The sequence below is a fragment of the Anomalospiza imberbis genome, chromosome 17 (assembly GCF_031753505.1).
Source record: "Anomalospiza imberbis isolate Cuckoo-Finch-1a 21T00152 chromosome 17, ASM3175350v1, whole genome shotgun sequence".
Taxonomy (NCBI): Eukaryota; Metazoa; Chordata; class Aves; order Passeriformes; family Viduidae; genus Anomalospiza; species Anomalospiza imberbis.
In genome coordinates this window covers 15124666-15139177 of record NC_089697.1, presented here as the reverse complement: position 1 = coordinate 15139177, position 14512 = coordinate 15124666, and the positions used below count along the sequence as shown (strand labels likewise).

General features: G+C 50.5%; 1 protein-coding gene across 4 annotated transcripts in view; it reads right to left on the bottom strand.

Moving 5' to 3' along the window:
- The window catches only part of LOC137484365 (rho GTPase-activating protein 39-like), an 89130-nt gene that overhangs the window by 50228 nt on the left and 24390 nt on the right, over nt 1-14512 (bottom strand). For 2 of the 4 annotated variants that reach the window (XR_011004850.1, XM_068208191.1), the window contains exons 2-3: nt 11632-12030; nt 2423-3719 (exon numbers count right to left, since the gene is read on the bottom strand). Coding sequence is in view for 3 of the 4 variants with exons in the window: in XM_068208191.1 (XP_068064292.1) it covers nt 2423-3719; nt 11632-12030 (1696 nt within the window). In the remaining variant the exon portion in view is untranslated. Of the gene's footprint in view, nt 1-2422; nt 3720-11631; nt 12031-12352; nt 12464-14512 lie in introns of those variants that run through there. The other 2 variants (XM_068208192.1, XM_068208193.1) reach the window with 2 other exon arrangements.

The window sequence follows — 14512 nt, the reverse complement described above, 5'->3', positions numbered from 1 at the left end:
GGTGAATCTGTACAAACATGACTTGGTACATGTAGAATTGGTGGATGACACTTGTTCTGAAAGAGCCTGGCTAGCACAGCCACACACTAATGCTGTCCCTAAGGGAAGTGCCGGGACATGGAGTAATGGGGCTGAGTGTCCCAGCTGTTGCCAGGTTTACCGGGACAGGCAGGAGGTGAGCTGATTTCCAGAGCAGCAGCACAGCTCTGTGGCACCAAGCACACACCAAGGAACCAAGTATCTCTGCACTCCTCACTCCTCAGTTCCAATGTAGCTCTAGGAGCCCAGGAGGAGGGTGGGACACTGATCTACAGTTAACCCCAAAATACACATTAGTTCTTAGAAGTTTAGAGCAAGTCAGTGTTTCCTTCTTAGTATAGAGGAACTCCTGAGAGGCTTCTGCATTCCAACCCTTTCCCATCTCACACCCCACGTGTCTCTGCATGCAGATGATGGGATTAGCACACATCACATTCCACCCCTCATTGCCAGCCTGGGGCACAATAATCTCTCTTGTTTTTTTACTTTGTTCTTTTTATCCCTTGAGTTACTCCTCTACCTCCTCACCCTCTCTGAATTCACTCAACACACTGACTAAAAATCCCCACCTGCAGTTCTCTGTTATCTCAACATCCTCGGTCTCCTTCAAACCACCTTACGTGCCTGGAGTTGGTTTTCCTTCTATCACCCTACCTGCTCCTTCAGCATGTTCCTTCTGAGGAGTCACCTCCTCTTATTATCTTGAGGTTCAGTTCTCCTCTGCTCTTTCTGAGGTTTCTCTCTCACATCTCATTCACAGCCACTTCCGCTTAGACTGTTCCAAAACTTCTGCCCACCCTCCTCCGATACTGAGTTTTCTTATCTCCCAATTTTCCTCTCTATCATGCAAGTCCAGCACAGGACATCACTGCTCACTCAAGCCACTTGATGTTATTTTCAGGTGAAGTAGTGATTTTGCTGCCATATTTTCTGCAACTTCCTCCCCTCCTTACTTGGACTCTTGAGTATTTCTGTGAATATTTTTTTTATTTATTGACTCTTTTTGCCTCTACCACAACATCCGTCTCCTTTCATCTTCTGCTTCTCCATATTACCACATATGAATTATTTTTCTTCACTTTCAACGCCATTCACAGTCTATCCCCAACCCACCATATCTAGTGCATAATCAAGTTTCAGCTCTCCCTGTCAATGTAACAGGGTGAAACACAGCCAGAAGACTGGAGAGCAATTTCCTACCAAGTCCAAAGAGGCTATGAAATTGCTGAACTATTAATAGTAACATGTAAGTAATGTAAACTTGATGTGTCTCTGTGCCAGAAAAGTGAGAAATGTGGGAACATGATATCGGTTTTCCAAGAGGTTTCATATGAAAGCAAAGCACTTATTGATCCAAAATGGCAATAAAGAGAACATACAGAGATAAATCTGATAAGAGCGGAGAGGTGTCAGCCTGGCTTTCAAAGAAAAGTTACACCTCACAGGTCTGCTGGAGCAATCTGGAATAGTCAAGGAGGTTTCCCAAGTTTCTTCATGAAAGACTTTGTACCAGCAAACAGGAGAAAAACTAGAAAAAAGTAAGAAGCCACTTTTCAGCATGGGGGATGATTATCAGCTCTGCCTCATCAAATTCATGCAGAGACTCTGGTTGTTCAAAATAGGAGCAAAATAACTGCAGAAGTGAGCAAAGAGAAAAAAGGGCAAAAGCTTCAAGAGATATAAAACTATCTACAAAGAACCTAAATCTGAACTAAAACTAGGAAGCAGGATATTCCTTTGAATCCAAGTAGGAAAAAAGATGGCAAAATAATCCTGCAGAAGTGCTGTGTTAGAGAGAAAAACTACTCCCCTTGTGCAGGCACACTAATGGGGCTTAAAAATAGCTATTTCCAACAAGATGCTAGAGCCACTGACACTGGTTTTCTAAATATTGCTATTCTGTGTTCAGGAATTGGGAGGGAGAATAGCATATGAGGAGCCATTCAAAAAAAGAGAGAGAGAGAAAGAGGAATTGCTGTCGTGCGGCTACACAAATCATGATGCCGTACCCGCCAACTCAGACCATTCCAGTGAATGAAGTACATATGAGGGAAGACATGAGTGACAGTAACATGATCAGGCAAGCACATTTACCCAAATAACAGAGCAGAGCTACCCACAGTGCTGAGGCTTTGCTGGACGTGAGCCCCATCCCACAATTCTCCTTCCTCTCAAGCCAGGCCTGAAACTGGGCCTGAAACAAGGTTTCCATGAGCAAAGTTGTGAAGCTTTATGACCTGTTTGCTATTCTGCAGGAACAGATGTGTCTTGCCTGCAGCACACCCCTGGAATTAAACCCCCCTCCAGAAGCAGGCTCTGTATTATCAGTCTAGCAAGTCTAGCAAAGAAAAAAAAAAAATAACATGCCACAGAGGGGAAGTACCTGTGAGGAATGGCGTGTAGTGCCTGATGAAGCCAAGTTTGTCTGGCTGGTGACATTCTTTTCTAGAGAATCTATTTTCTCAAAAGTTCTCTTCTGCCTCATTGTGTCCTGTGGAGGAGCCACACTGCTGGGAAAGAATTCCCTTATCTCCAGGTCTTGTCTGTACAGAGACCTATTGCTGGCTGAGACATCATCCCTGGAGCTCTGGCTGATGCATTTTTTCAAGTGGTCAGACTGAAACCTGACCTTGCTGCTTTCTGCTGGAACACCGTTCTCTGGGCTCTCAGCATCCAGGCTGGCTTTGCTTCCCCTGCAAGCTGCTGACCTGCCCACCACAGCACGCATCTCAGCGATCACTTTATCATTCAGAGCTGTGAGCTCACTGCTGCTGCCCACAGAGCCAGGTCTTGCTTGACCTGTTCCTTGCCTCCTCCCTTTCCTTTTTCTCAAGCTTGGAGAAGGGCCAGTTGAATAACCAGAATCCTGATGGCTTATACCAGTTGGGTACTCCTGAGTCTGCAGGCTGTTTTGCCGACTGTGGTGGAGTTCCATGTTCTTGAGGACATTGGCTTCCAAGAGCCTCCAAGACTCCTTGAAACTGTCCTTTGAAGCAAGCTGACCAGGCAGTTTAGTGGAGGTATCCATTGTTGCAGCAGAAGAGTGGGAGAGTTTGGCAGATTGGTCAACATTGACCATATGTTTTATGTATTCTCTGCCAGCTGGGCTGTATTCAGTGGAAGAGGGATTTTTTGCATGCTTCTTTGCAGCTTGCTGTTGCATACTGGGATGCTGCAATAACTTGGTTGGTGGCAGCTGCTTTTTTAAGCTATTGCTTGGTGACCTTGGTGGAGACATCCCACTCACACAAATGCTTTCAGTGTCCATATCTACTGGTGGCTCATCATAAATTGGCAACTCTAAAGATGGCTCATCATATATAGGTGCAGGAGAGGCATATGTGGGGGATGCAGGCTGGGGAGTTCCTGTCCAGCTTCTTGGAAGTGTTTGAGAAGTAGGACCATTCATCATCACCAGGCAAAACCCACCACTCTCTGTCTTTTTGATCTGCATAGACTGCTTTGTTTCTCCAGCAGGCATTTGCTTTGTGGCTCCAGGGCTCTGGGATGTGGATTGAAGCTGAGCTGGTTTGGGAAGAGATTTTGGGCTGTTGGGCTTTGGAGTACCCTGCAGCTGAAGAGAACTGTTTGAAAAGTCCTGCATCTGCCTCAAACTGTTCACTTTGACCAACATGGCTGCTTTCGTGCCTGGCAGAGGCTGCCAGTGGGTAGGAGTCTCCCTAAAAGAAGAAAGGTACAAATACACACAATTATTTAAGAATTGTATTTACTGAAGTAACTTCTACGTCTACCCAAATACCAAATTGTTAGTCTCAAAGGGCCTGAATATTCCCCAACCAGTTATATCAGCAAGTTTTTTTTTTTTTCCTGGCGATCCCCCTTGCTGAAACAGAAAAACATTGTTGTTACTCACATAATACATTTCTAAATCATGAAGAGAAGAAGAAGATGAAATTAGTTTGTGATACTATAACCTGTCTGGTATCAGCAGCACTGATATAGGACAAAATCTATCCTTCTCAAGGTTCAGCAGATAGCATGGCACCCAGAACAACCAGCTGAAGACCATCAAGCTATTCTGGAACATAAAACTCAAGTATTAAATTGGAAAATAATCCCAAGCACCTGCCTTCAGATTATCCAACTGTGATGACAGTCCTTCCAGACCATGCTGGCTTTTTATTTTAGTTTCCAGATGTGTGTTTGTTTTGTAGAAAAACCTATGAGGTCTACGGGAGGTATATGGGGGTGGCCATTCTCCACTCACAGCTTACATTCCCACACAACCTGCCACGCCTCCACCCAATCTTGTCCAGATGCACTCAGATCTGGTACCCTTGGCCACACCAACTGGCCCTGCTCAGCTCTCATGGCTGTGAAACCCTGCTCTGCTGGGAGTATCCCCTCTGATCCATGGCAGTACTCAGGACCCACCACAACCCAACGTGCCCACTGCAACACCCCAGTTTCCAGGTTATATTCTACAGTGTAGCAACAACAACCTGCTGTCGGGCTGTGACCATGGCCAGTCTGTGTTTGTGAGCTCCAAGGAAAAGGGAATGGAAAGGATATTAAATCAGCTGAGCTTCCAGGTTTTCCAAGGCATCACAGTCCCCAGGAAGGTCCACCTGAGTCTGACCCTACCTCCATTTGAATTGTGCCCTACCTCCATGTATCTGCTACCAGCCATCACTGGGTAAGACCTGAGGGTGTACTGCATGTGTTCCATCTGAGACAAGAGATGTTCCCCTAACACCCTCCTAACTATTTTGCTGTTTGCACCTTGACCTTGCTCCCCACTACACATTGCTGACCTGTCCTCTATGGCCTCTGTGCTGGCAGACACACCCACTTCTGCTGCATGTCCCGAGGTGCCTCCCACCAGTGTTTGGCTCTCTTGTGCCTTCCCTGCCAAACCCCAAGGTATCTGGACATCCCAGCCCTCTTGCTCTGCTCCTGCTCTCTGGAGCCCTTTCACCTGGCCAGGTGCCAGACTCCTCCTTCAGCACAGCTCCCCTGGGGTATTCTGCCTGTCCTTCCCCATGGTTATCCTGCCAGTGCATTTGCACACCCCCTGCTCTCCCCATACCTGCCCCACATCACTGTGGTTGTCCTATTTCACCTGGTGCACTCCAGTCACCTTCCCCACATCCTCTGTCCCACACTTAATGTCTCACATCTGTTCCCAATCGCTGCCCTCCTAAAGGGGTGGCGTGCTCCTTCCCCATCCACTGCTTACCGTATTTTTGGCAAAACATGCTCTCTGTTGGCAATGTGTCGCTGTGAATCCCATCTTGACACAATGGCACCAGGAGTGGCAAAGACAAGGCTGGCACTGCCCTGCGATGGACGCAGTGCCTGACCCCTGGCCAGGGTCCAAAGGCTTCACGACACTCTGATCACACTTAGCTGCACCTCCATCTTTGCAGGGCTGGCTCCTTTCCCACAACAGAGTCCCTGTAGCTCTCTTGTGCAACTACCCAGGTGTGGCCAGAGAACGTTGAGAAAGGGCTGTCTTCCTCTGCTTCGAACCCTGCGGCCCCCTCTTGCTCTGGGACCTCTGGTGCCTCCCACTGAGGCACCAAGGATTTTATTTTAAGGGAATTCCTGACACTGCTTCAGGGTGGTGATGCAACTGCCATGAGGAAGGCCTGTCTCCCAGCCTCCACCTTCATTCTCTTCACAGCACTGCAGCCCAGTGCTGACCTAAGCCCTATGCCAAGAGCAGCTTGGGAAACACTGACAAATTTGAGATTGGCTTCTCTCCATCTGCCCAAGCCACCATCCAGCAGAGCCCCTGCTCTCCCATTCCTGTTTAGCCCTCAGTGGCTTGTCCTCCACATGCTTCTTCCTGGGGCATGATGCCTAATGCAGGGGGTTGAGCGCCAGCAGTGCCAAGTGAGGATGCACACAGGGAACCACCAGTGGTAACAGCAGGATGAGTGTGGCATTCATGAGGACACCCAGCTCCACAACCCACCAGGTATCCCTCCCTGGGGAACACAGGTCCTGCTCTTTGCATCAGTGCATCTCCCCTGTGCACAGCCATGCTCCAGTCTCACCCAAGCTTTGCTGAAGACCAGGCTCTTCCTCAAAGAGTGCCTGGACTAATGGGAAGAACCAGAACAGCAACACTTGGTAGGCTTTTAAATGAGGATTTCTGACAACCCCATGGCTGTATCAGTGAGAGAGACTTTGCCAGTCTCTCGTTTCATGGCACAGGAGAGAGACTGGAAAAGGACTGAACAATCCACAGGCTCCTGACTCAGCAGGCAGGCCACAAATGTGTGACTGGGACATATTTTAGCTCAACCCTACAGCAACCATCATTGCATCTGGACCAGCATTATTCAGTTGTTGGGTTGCAGAGTGATAGCCCAGAGCTGCAGATGTGTCCTTAAAAGATCTCCAGTTATGGCAGGCCTGGAAAATAACCCTGTGCTCTGTGGAAAGGCGCTGGACGCTCACATCCCACAAGCCACCTCCTGGAGTTTTTCCTCTCCCTGACATGCAGCATTGCAGGCCCAGCCAGCTGTGCACAGTTGAATCATCCACTCAGCCAAAGCTTGGAAGCCCCGCCCCAGCCAGGCACAGCATGGCCAGACTTGTGGCCCCCGTCCAGGCTCATCACGCACTGGTACTGTCTGGCACCAGGAAATCAAATGACCAGGAACTCAGCCTGAAGAAGCCACCTCCTTGCTCAGCTCTGAGCCACAGGAAGGAGCCCCTCCCCATCCACACAGCAGGCACTGGCACCACTTCCCGCCCCATCTGTCCCAATTCACGCCCACAGAGCAGCACTGGGAACATCCCTGTTGGTCACTGCTCAGGTGTGGGCCATCTGCAGAACAACACCAACCTGCCTATCAGAGGCAGGTTCCTGCTCCAGCATGGCATTATAACTTTTAGGGCCCTGTGAGACCTCAACTGGCAACAACCTTTGCCCCTGCATCTGTGATAAAGAGCACAGCCCAGATTTTAGTCCTCAGATGACTGATGAGGGATTTGGTCTGAAAAAGAAAAGAGTATACTGTGCTCATAGCCTCCTGCAGAGGCAAGTTACCCACCTGTGAGCCCCAGTAAACTGGAGGGCAAAAGGCACTCCAAAGAACAGCTCCTCACTGCCCAGAGTCCATTTATCAGGGTGCAAGGAAGACATCCCTCACCTTGGGCCTGCCCAGGACAGGAAGATGTGCTGGGCCTTCAGCACAGACTTGGCCACATGGGTGTGACACGATGGAGAGCGGCGGGAGCTCTGCAATGGTACAGGACTCTCTCTACACCTGCCCTGAGCCCAGCTGGCAGGACAGCAAGACAAGTTAGACCGACAGCCACAGCAAGGCAATGAAGAAGTGGCTCTGCCACAAGCAGCAAGCCTCCCTGCAGCAGGATTTTGGCACTTGCAGTCTGTGCCCCAACATGTTCCCTCCTTCAGGCCTAGGTCAAGGTGCACATTGGGACCCAGCCTGCTCCGGACCACTGCAAACCCCTGGAGCTGGCAGAGCCCACCCACTGACACTGCTTTTTTTTGAGGAAAAGCAGAAACACATGAGATTGCCATAGCTAGTCTACCCTTGCACTGGTAAGAGGCAAAGCACTAGATGGCCTGCAGGGGCCAGAGGAAACTGGGAAGCTGTGTCACTCCCATGTCACCAAGTGCCACCATACTCCCCCACCCAGGAATGTGATGGTGAAGATAAACTTCTGAATGTGTACAGTACCACACCTCGCCCATCAGTCTCACTGTGGACACATCATGCCATTTCCAGCCTCCCTGGCTGCCAGAGATGAGAGGAAAGAAGCACCATCACAGGAAAGACAAAGCTGTCTTGAAAAGGCCATTTCCACAGCCATGAATGATTTCTTGGGGCCATGTCTGGATACAGCTTCCTTCAACTCCATCCTCAGGCTCCTGGAAAGACCAAGAAAGAAGACAAGAGGGACTTGCTGACTTCCCAGCATGAAGATTCAGTCTTGTCCTTGTGAAAGCTGTGACAAAAAGCAAAGCCAGTGGTGGAGAAGTGTCCCAATGCAGCCCCTCAGCTGAGCTCTTCAGCCACCAGCAGCAGAGACCCTGATGAATCCTCTGGGACTGTTCCTGTGAGGAATGCTTTCAAGTAGCTCCAATATAAAGGTCTCAACTTGGCACTGATTTTCTCAGCCTGCACCCAGCTCCAACAGGCCCAGCATATCTAGCAGCTCTTCTCAGGCTCCAGATCTCCAGTGTTTGTTTTTTCTCCTTCCCAGAAGCCTGGAGAAAAGGCCCTGCACCTTAGCTCTGCCCTTAGGCAGCACAACCTACTGCCCATGCAGAAAGGACCCTCACCTTCCTCTTCTTGGGGACAGAATGTTCCTAGGGAAGGTGGCTTTCTTACAGAGGACTTTAAGATAGCCTGTTATTGCAAAGAGAACCTCAGAAACAGCACTCTGAAATTCCCAGTGCTGACCTTAGGAGAAACAGGGGAAGAGGAGTAAAGGGGCTGGTTCTGCATGGATAGCAGGGCTGAGGACAACAGAGCCTGCTCACAGTCCTGACCTGCAGTGTGCTGAAATGCTGCAGACCAGCACACAGGCTCCCAGAAAGACTGCCTTCTTCAGGCCTTGGCACTCCACCAAGCCCTTTTTCACCCATTACCTTGGAGTTCCGGCAAACCTCAGCAAGGCTGCAGTGGCTCAGAGTACACTTCCAAAATGCTGCATTCAACCCCAGGCTGGTCTCACAGTCCCCAAGGGAACATATCCACCTTTGCAGAGCTTTCCAGTGTGTGAAAGGATAATTTGACTTCATTTCTGCTGAAGAGAGTCCATCTTGCTTCTTAACAGGATTGTAAGAGCTCAGGATGAGTCTGGAGTTGTGAGGCAAGTGCTGTTTGCTGTGCTTGTCCAGCAAGGGAGAAGCAGAGTCAGCACTGGGCTGGGCAGCCCCAGGGAGCACAGCTGAAAGACAACATGGGAACAAGAGCATGGGCAGAGGAGCTTCCCCAGGAGGCTCCAGAGATGGTCAATGGCACCAGCGTCTTACTCCACTGCAAGAAGCTGCCATTTCCCTAGGGGGTCTACCCTCCTGTGCTGCCTTGGGAGGCCAAAGGCCGATGTCTAGAGAAGGCTGCTCCAAGCCACTGCAAGAGCTGGAAGAGCAGCAGCAAGCTGTGGGGCAGCAAAGGAGGGGTGGCATGGGCATAGAGACAGAGGGAACAGGCAGCAAAGGTTTGGGGAGCGTCTCTGTTCTTCTCGAGGCTGCTGAGGGTTTCACAGCACTGAGATGTGGCAGGGGGCACAACAAATTCAGCAGTGCTGATAGAAGGCACAAGAGAGGAAAGGTGGTAAAAACCAGTTTACTAAGAAAAAACCTCAACCATAAAGTATAGCTAAAACCAGAATGAAATCCCTTCCCCCAGATCTTTGTGGGATGGGCTTGCAGGAGGCCCCTCTACACTGGTCTCTGCTGGCCTCTCCGTCTATCACAGGATGACAAACATGAAGGAAAGAAAACCACTATTTTTTGCACTGGCATTAAGAGACAAAAACGAAACTGTCTTGGCCACAAGTAACTATAAAGATGTCAAATACTACCAACAGCACTCAGTGTGTTCACCCTCTATTTACACAGCTGCATTTCTCCCAAGCAGAGGAGGATATGCTTGAGGTTGTCTTTGGAGAACAACATGGACAACAGAGCTGAAAAGTTCAGTGTGCTCATGCTATTAGTGTAGCAGACATCCCAGCAATGGCATTAGATCCCACCTGAGAGCATTTGCTTCTGGCTCAGCTCTTTGCTCCCCATTTTACAAGCTAGCAAAAGCTCTCCTTGGGTGTCAGGTTCAATTACGGAAATCAAACTCTTGCTCACACAGTAGAGAGAACACATGATAGATGTGCAAGGAAACAGTGCCCAGTCTCCTGCTTTCAAGAAAGCACATTTTGCAGATGTCACCTTACTGGTATGAGCCTTGTAATAGGAAAGAGCCTTGCATATCCAAGCAGCCTGTTAGCTCCCATGCAAGCTGCCACTCATGCCTTTCTCAGCACTTGCCCTTCAATTCATTGCAGGCTCAAGGTGCCCCAGGATTGCTGCACAGTCAGGAATACTTTGGACTCTGTGAAGCTCACGATATCTTACACCCTATCAGGACTCTTACATTCATTTCTCTGGAAACATGTAAAGTAGTTTTGATGGTGCCCACCCTGGCTGCCCTGGAGTGCCAGGCTGTAGACTGACAAGGAAGGAAAGTCACCTGTCTCATGTCAAATCCCATGTGCCCGTAGCTCAACTGTGTGACCCGCCCCCCAAGTCACTGAGGGTGACCTGAGAGAACTGGGAACTACTTAGGTACAGCTTAAGACATTTATTGGATTTCTCCTGGGAGGGCAGGGATCTTTCTCTGGATGGGTAAGAAGCTCAGAGGTGCTGCTTCTGGGGCAGGAGGCATGGGGAGCATCACAAGCACCAGTAAAGTGTTGGGTTCCTTCTGGCGCACTTCATGTGCATCACCAGTGCCTTGCAGCCATTAAGATCTGCATTGAATACAGGAGTGTTTTGCAGGAAGCAGACACATGATAAGCCTCACTTCAGGGAGCATGTACTTTCCAGAACTGCCGTCCTTTGTGGCTTTCATTAACTTGGCATTTTTCTTCTATCCTTGCCTGCACCAGGCACACAGAGAGGCAGCCTTGATCCAAAAACCAAGGTGCTTGCACTTGCTGCACTGCCCAGAACCAGGAGAAGGCATCCCAGCATATATGGCAGGAGAGTCAGGCTTACCCAAGCACTACTCTAGCCCTCAGGTCAGTTCTCAGTATGACCCAACTTTGTTTGCTGCATGGCCTCCCCAGCTACCAGTACCAAATCCTCCAGGGCAGGATGATGCCCAGGTAGAGCAGGAGGGAGGCAGAGCAGCCCCACACAGTATCCCAGGCAGAGGGGCCAACCCAACAGGGATACTTTTGTGCAACTGAAGCTGAAATCATGGTTTCAATACAATAAAAAAATCCCTGATTCCTGTCAGACTACTTTTAGTGTAAAATAAAATCTCTTAGTCAAAAAAATAGCATCTTGTTATTGGTCTTTTATTTCAGGCTTGATGTGACCACATAACTGTGCCAGGAACTCTGTCCCTGCAGCCCCACCTCCTGCACTGGCTGAAGGTGCAAGACATCAGCAACTGAGCAAGTAGGAAAGGAAGGAGCCAGACCAGATGGGCTCACCCACACCCCACAGCAGCCCGACCCCCTGCACAGGAGCTATGGCCATCCCAACAAACCCTGTTGCAAGTTTTTGAGAGAGTTTTCATCACTACATGACACTCCTGCCTGTCCCCTCTCATCCTGTTGTAGCACCCAGAGCAAAGATTATCTTTTGATATGTATTTTCATGGTGTCTTGCACAAAGATAGCCTGGCCCAAGCTGGGGACATTCAGGCAGTGGTGAAAGCAGACAGCTGTACCCCAAGAAGAGGAGGGCACATGGCAGTGTTTGGGGGCCTGGCAGTACTTTGCCCAGCGCTGCAGCCTCCTGGGGCAGCACAGCACCCTCCTGGGGAAGCACGGTTCCCAAAATGCCTAACAGGGCCTGCCTGGCAGCTAAATTCATCCAATAGATATAAATAGAGAAGGCTGAAGCTCCCCCCATACCTGGCAGGATCTTTCCTCTTCTCCGCCGCACTGTTCCACTTGCCCTTCTCCATCTCCTTCAAGACAGCCATTTGGATGGGGGTGCTTCTGCCACCGCTGCCAGTGCTGCCTTGGTGCTCCCGGCCACAGCACTCAGGCTGGGAGCTGCCCTTCATGGCCTGGAGCTGTGCCAAGGGCACAATGTCACAGCCCTGGGGCCGGTGCCACACTGTCTGCCGTGTGATGGCATTGTAGTAGTAGAAGCGGTTGTTGTTCTGGTCAAAGAGTTCCCACCACTGCTTCTGGTCTGACTGGCGCACCTTCAGGTTGGGAGGGGGCTCCCAGCTGCACTCCCCGGTGGTCAGGTTCACATACATCCGCTCCTGGGAGCGAGGCTCGATGATCTCCACCCAGTCCGAGCTGCAGGGACACAAGAGCCACATTAGTCTGGGCCAGAGGCCCAAAGCAAACAGGTTTTCTGAAGAGTCCTACAGAGCTGTTGCCACTGGGCCAGGCAGCCTGCTTGCAGATCAAAGCATTGCTTGGGGCTATTCAGCAGTCTAATGATCTTAGGAGAAGCCAGGGCAAAGGTTTGAGATGAGGCTGCCACAAAGGAGCAGTTCTTTGGCACAGGGAAGGGGAGATCAGCCCCATCAGCCTGGCCCCCTCACTTCCCACTCACCAGCCCAGGACTAACCCACAGGGCTGGCAAGCACTGTCTGTTGATGCTGGGATGACTCACATCAAGGGCTGGCCCAGTCACAGGAGTGCCAGTGCCTGGGAGATGCAGGGTGCAGGATGCGGGAGTGTAGGGGACTTGACTTTCAGGAGCAGGGAGTATCTGCAGAACAGGATCTGCTCCTTTTGAGAGCTGCACATTCCACCTGGGGAGACCAAAGCCCTGGTGCCCAACAATTTGAGCAGCCTGCTCCATATGAGTGCCTGGCTGCAGGCTCCACATGCTGGGGGCTGGAAGGGACTTCTGCATCCCATGGACCCTGCTCGGAGCCCACACTTATCTGTCCAAAAGATATATGTGGGGAATGACTGGTGGATGAGACCATCTCCATTGCAGGCTCTTCCCCCTACCCCTTGGCTGATGGGACAAAGCCTTCAGCAGGGTGTAAGGTGACCCAATGGACAGGCCCTGCTGCTGATCCACAACCCTTTGCAGCCCTAAAGAACCACTCCCTGAGCCCCAGGGTCCTTTATCAGCACCCATACTGGCCCAGTTAGTGAGAGCAAGGCAGGTAGTGCTGAAGGACTGCTTTTCAGGCAGATCAGCACAGTGGTTTTCATGCAGAGGCGTTGGGCTGCACAGCCGTCACACATGGCATATCAACCATATCACTGACACACCAACCCTAAAGAGCTGGCCTGAGGAGCTCAGCAAAGCCAATGCCTTGCCAATGCAGTAGCCCAAACCATTTTGGATAGCCCAGGTAAATGGAGGAAGGGAGTGCAAACCCAGAAAGGTTTCCCTCCACAAAGGAGAGATGCTGCCTAAAGTGATCCTGAACCAAGTTGTATGCTCAGCATGCTGAAAAAACAACATGAGCCCCCTCCTGCTCCCACACCCCAAAGCCCAATGTTGGTGGAGGCTGCAGGAAGGAGGGCGTGGTTAATTGAAGCTACTTTTGCTATTAATAAAAGCCCTATGAAGAGAGAAGGTCCAAGGCCCCTCTTGAAACCTGCTCCTGCCCAGGGGTTCACTCTGACACAACCACCAGCTGCTCTCCATTGAGGGTATGACAGCAGAAGCCATTCCCACAGCAGAAGCAGGAGAAGGGAGATCCCACTGCATCCCCCTCACACCCTCAGCTGCCAGCCTGCAGGTCCTCAGAAGGATCAGGAGTGATGGTGGCAGCACTGCAGTGCCTGAAATGGCAGCCCCTGGGCTCTTGTGACCACCCTGGCTTTCTGAGGAAGGTCAGCATTTCTCCTATCACCCACCAGGCAAGTCTAGGTGAGGGTTTAGTTGCCCATTGCACCTCCCTGCTAGGAAAACTGTGGGTTTGATTGACAGCAATCAATGCTGAGCAGTCTGGCATGCACCCATAAAAAGCAGGCCAGTCCTCAAAATTGAGGAAAAGCAAGAAGTACATTCCTGGAATAGGGCCAGCCCCAGGCTGCCACACAAGTCTCAAAAATATCATCAGGAACTCTAGAAAGATGTGATAAACCCAAGATTGCAGAGATAAGGTTGTAACTTGGACACACAAAAACCAAAATTAATTCATATTCCACTTTACAAGGTTAAAGAACTTTCCTGGGGATGGTTTAAATAATGCTTTTCTCTGTCCTTTCAGCTCCAAGTGCTGAGGAATGCAGCAAACACACAGTGTGCGTGCACCCCACTAGCACTGCAACACCTGCTCCCACCAGCAGGATCACAGCAATGGTTTCAGTTCATCTCAGCTCCTGTGACTCAGTGTCCCCAAAACACGACTTGCCTGCAGGCCCCATTTGCAGTGACAGACCAAACCCCTCCACTGCCTGAGCACAGGACAGGCAGCCTGCTGGCATCGCAATGGCTCCAGGGAACTAACGCAGTCACCAGAGCCTGCAAGGTGGAGGGATTTCAACAAAACCCCCACTCGCTTCCAAAAGTAACCCACATTCCCAAGGTGCATCCTCCTGTACTGTCAGAAAGTCCAGGAGCTTCCTGTGTGTCATGAGTAATACTTTCCAGACCTCATAGCTGGAAAACAGGACACAACTCCAGCTGCTCACTCCAGCAGGCAAAGCCCCGCAACTGTGATGACTTGTGCCTCGAGCATGCTGATGTTTTGGAGGAGTGGCAAGGCCATTAGAGGGGTCAGCCCCCAAGCAGCAGCATACTGTGAACAGGATGGTGCACCAGGCATGCAAAAAGCAGAAGAAAGTGTAGGGCTTTTTGTGC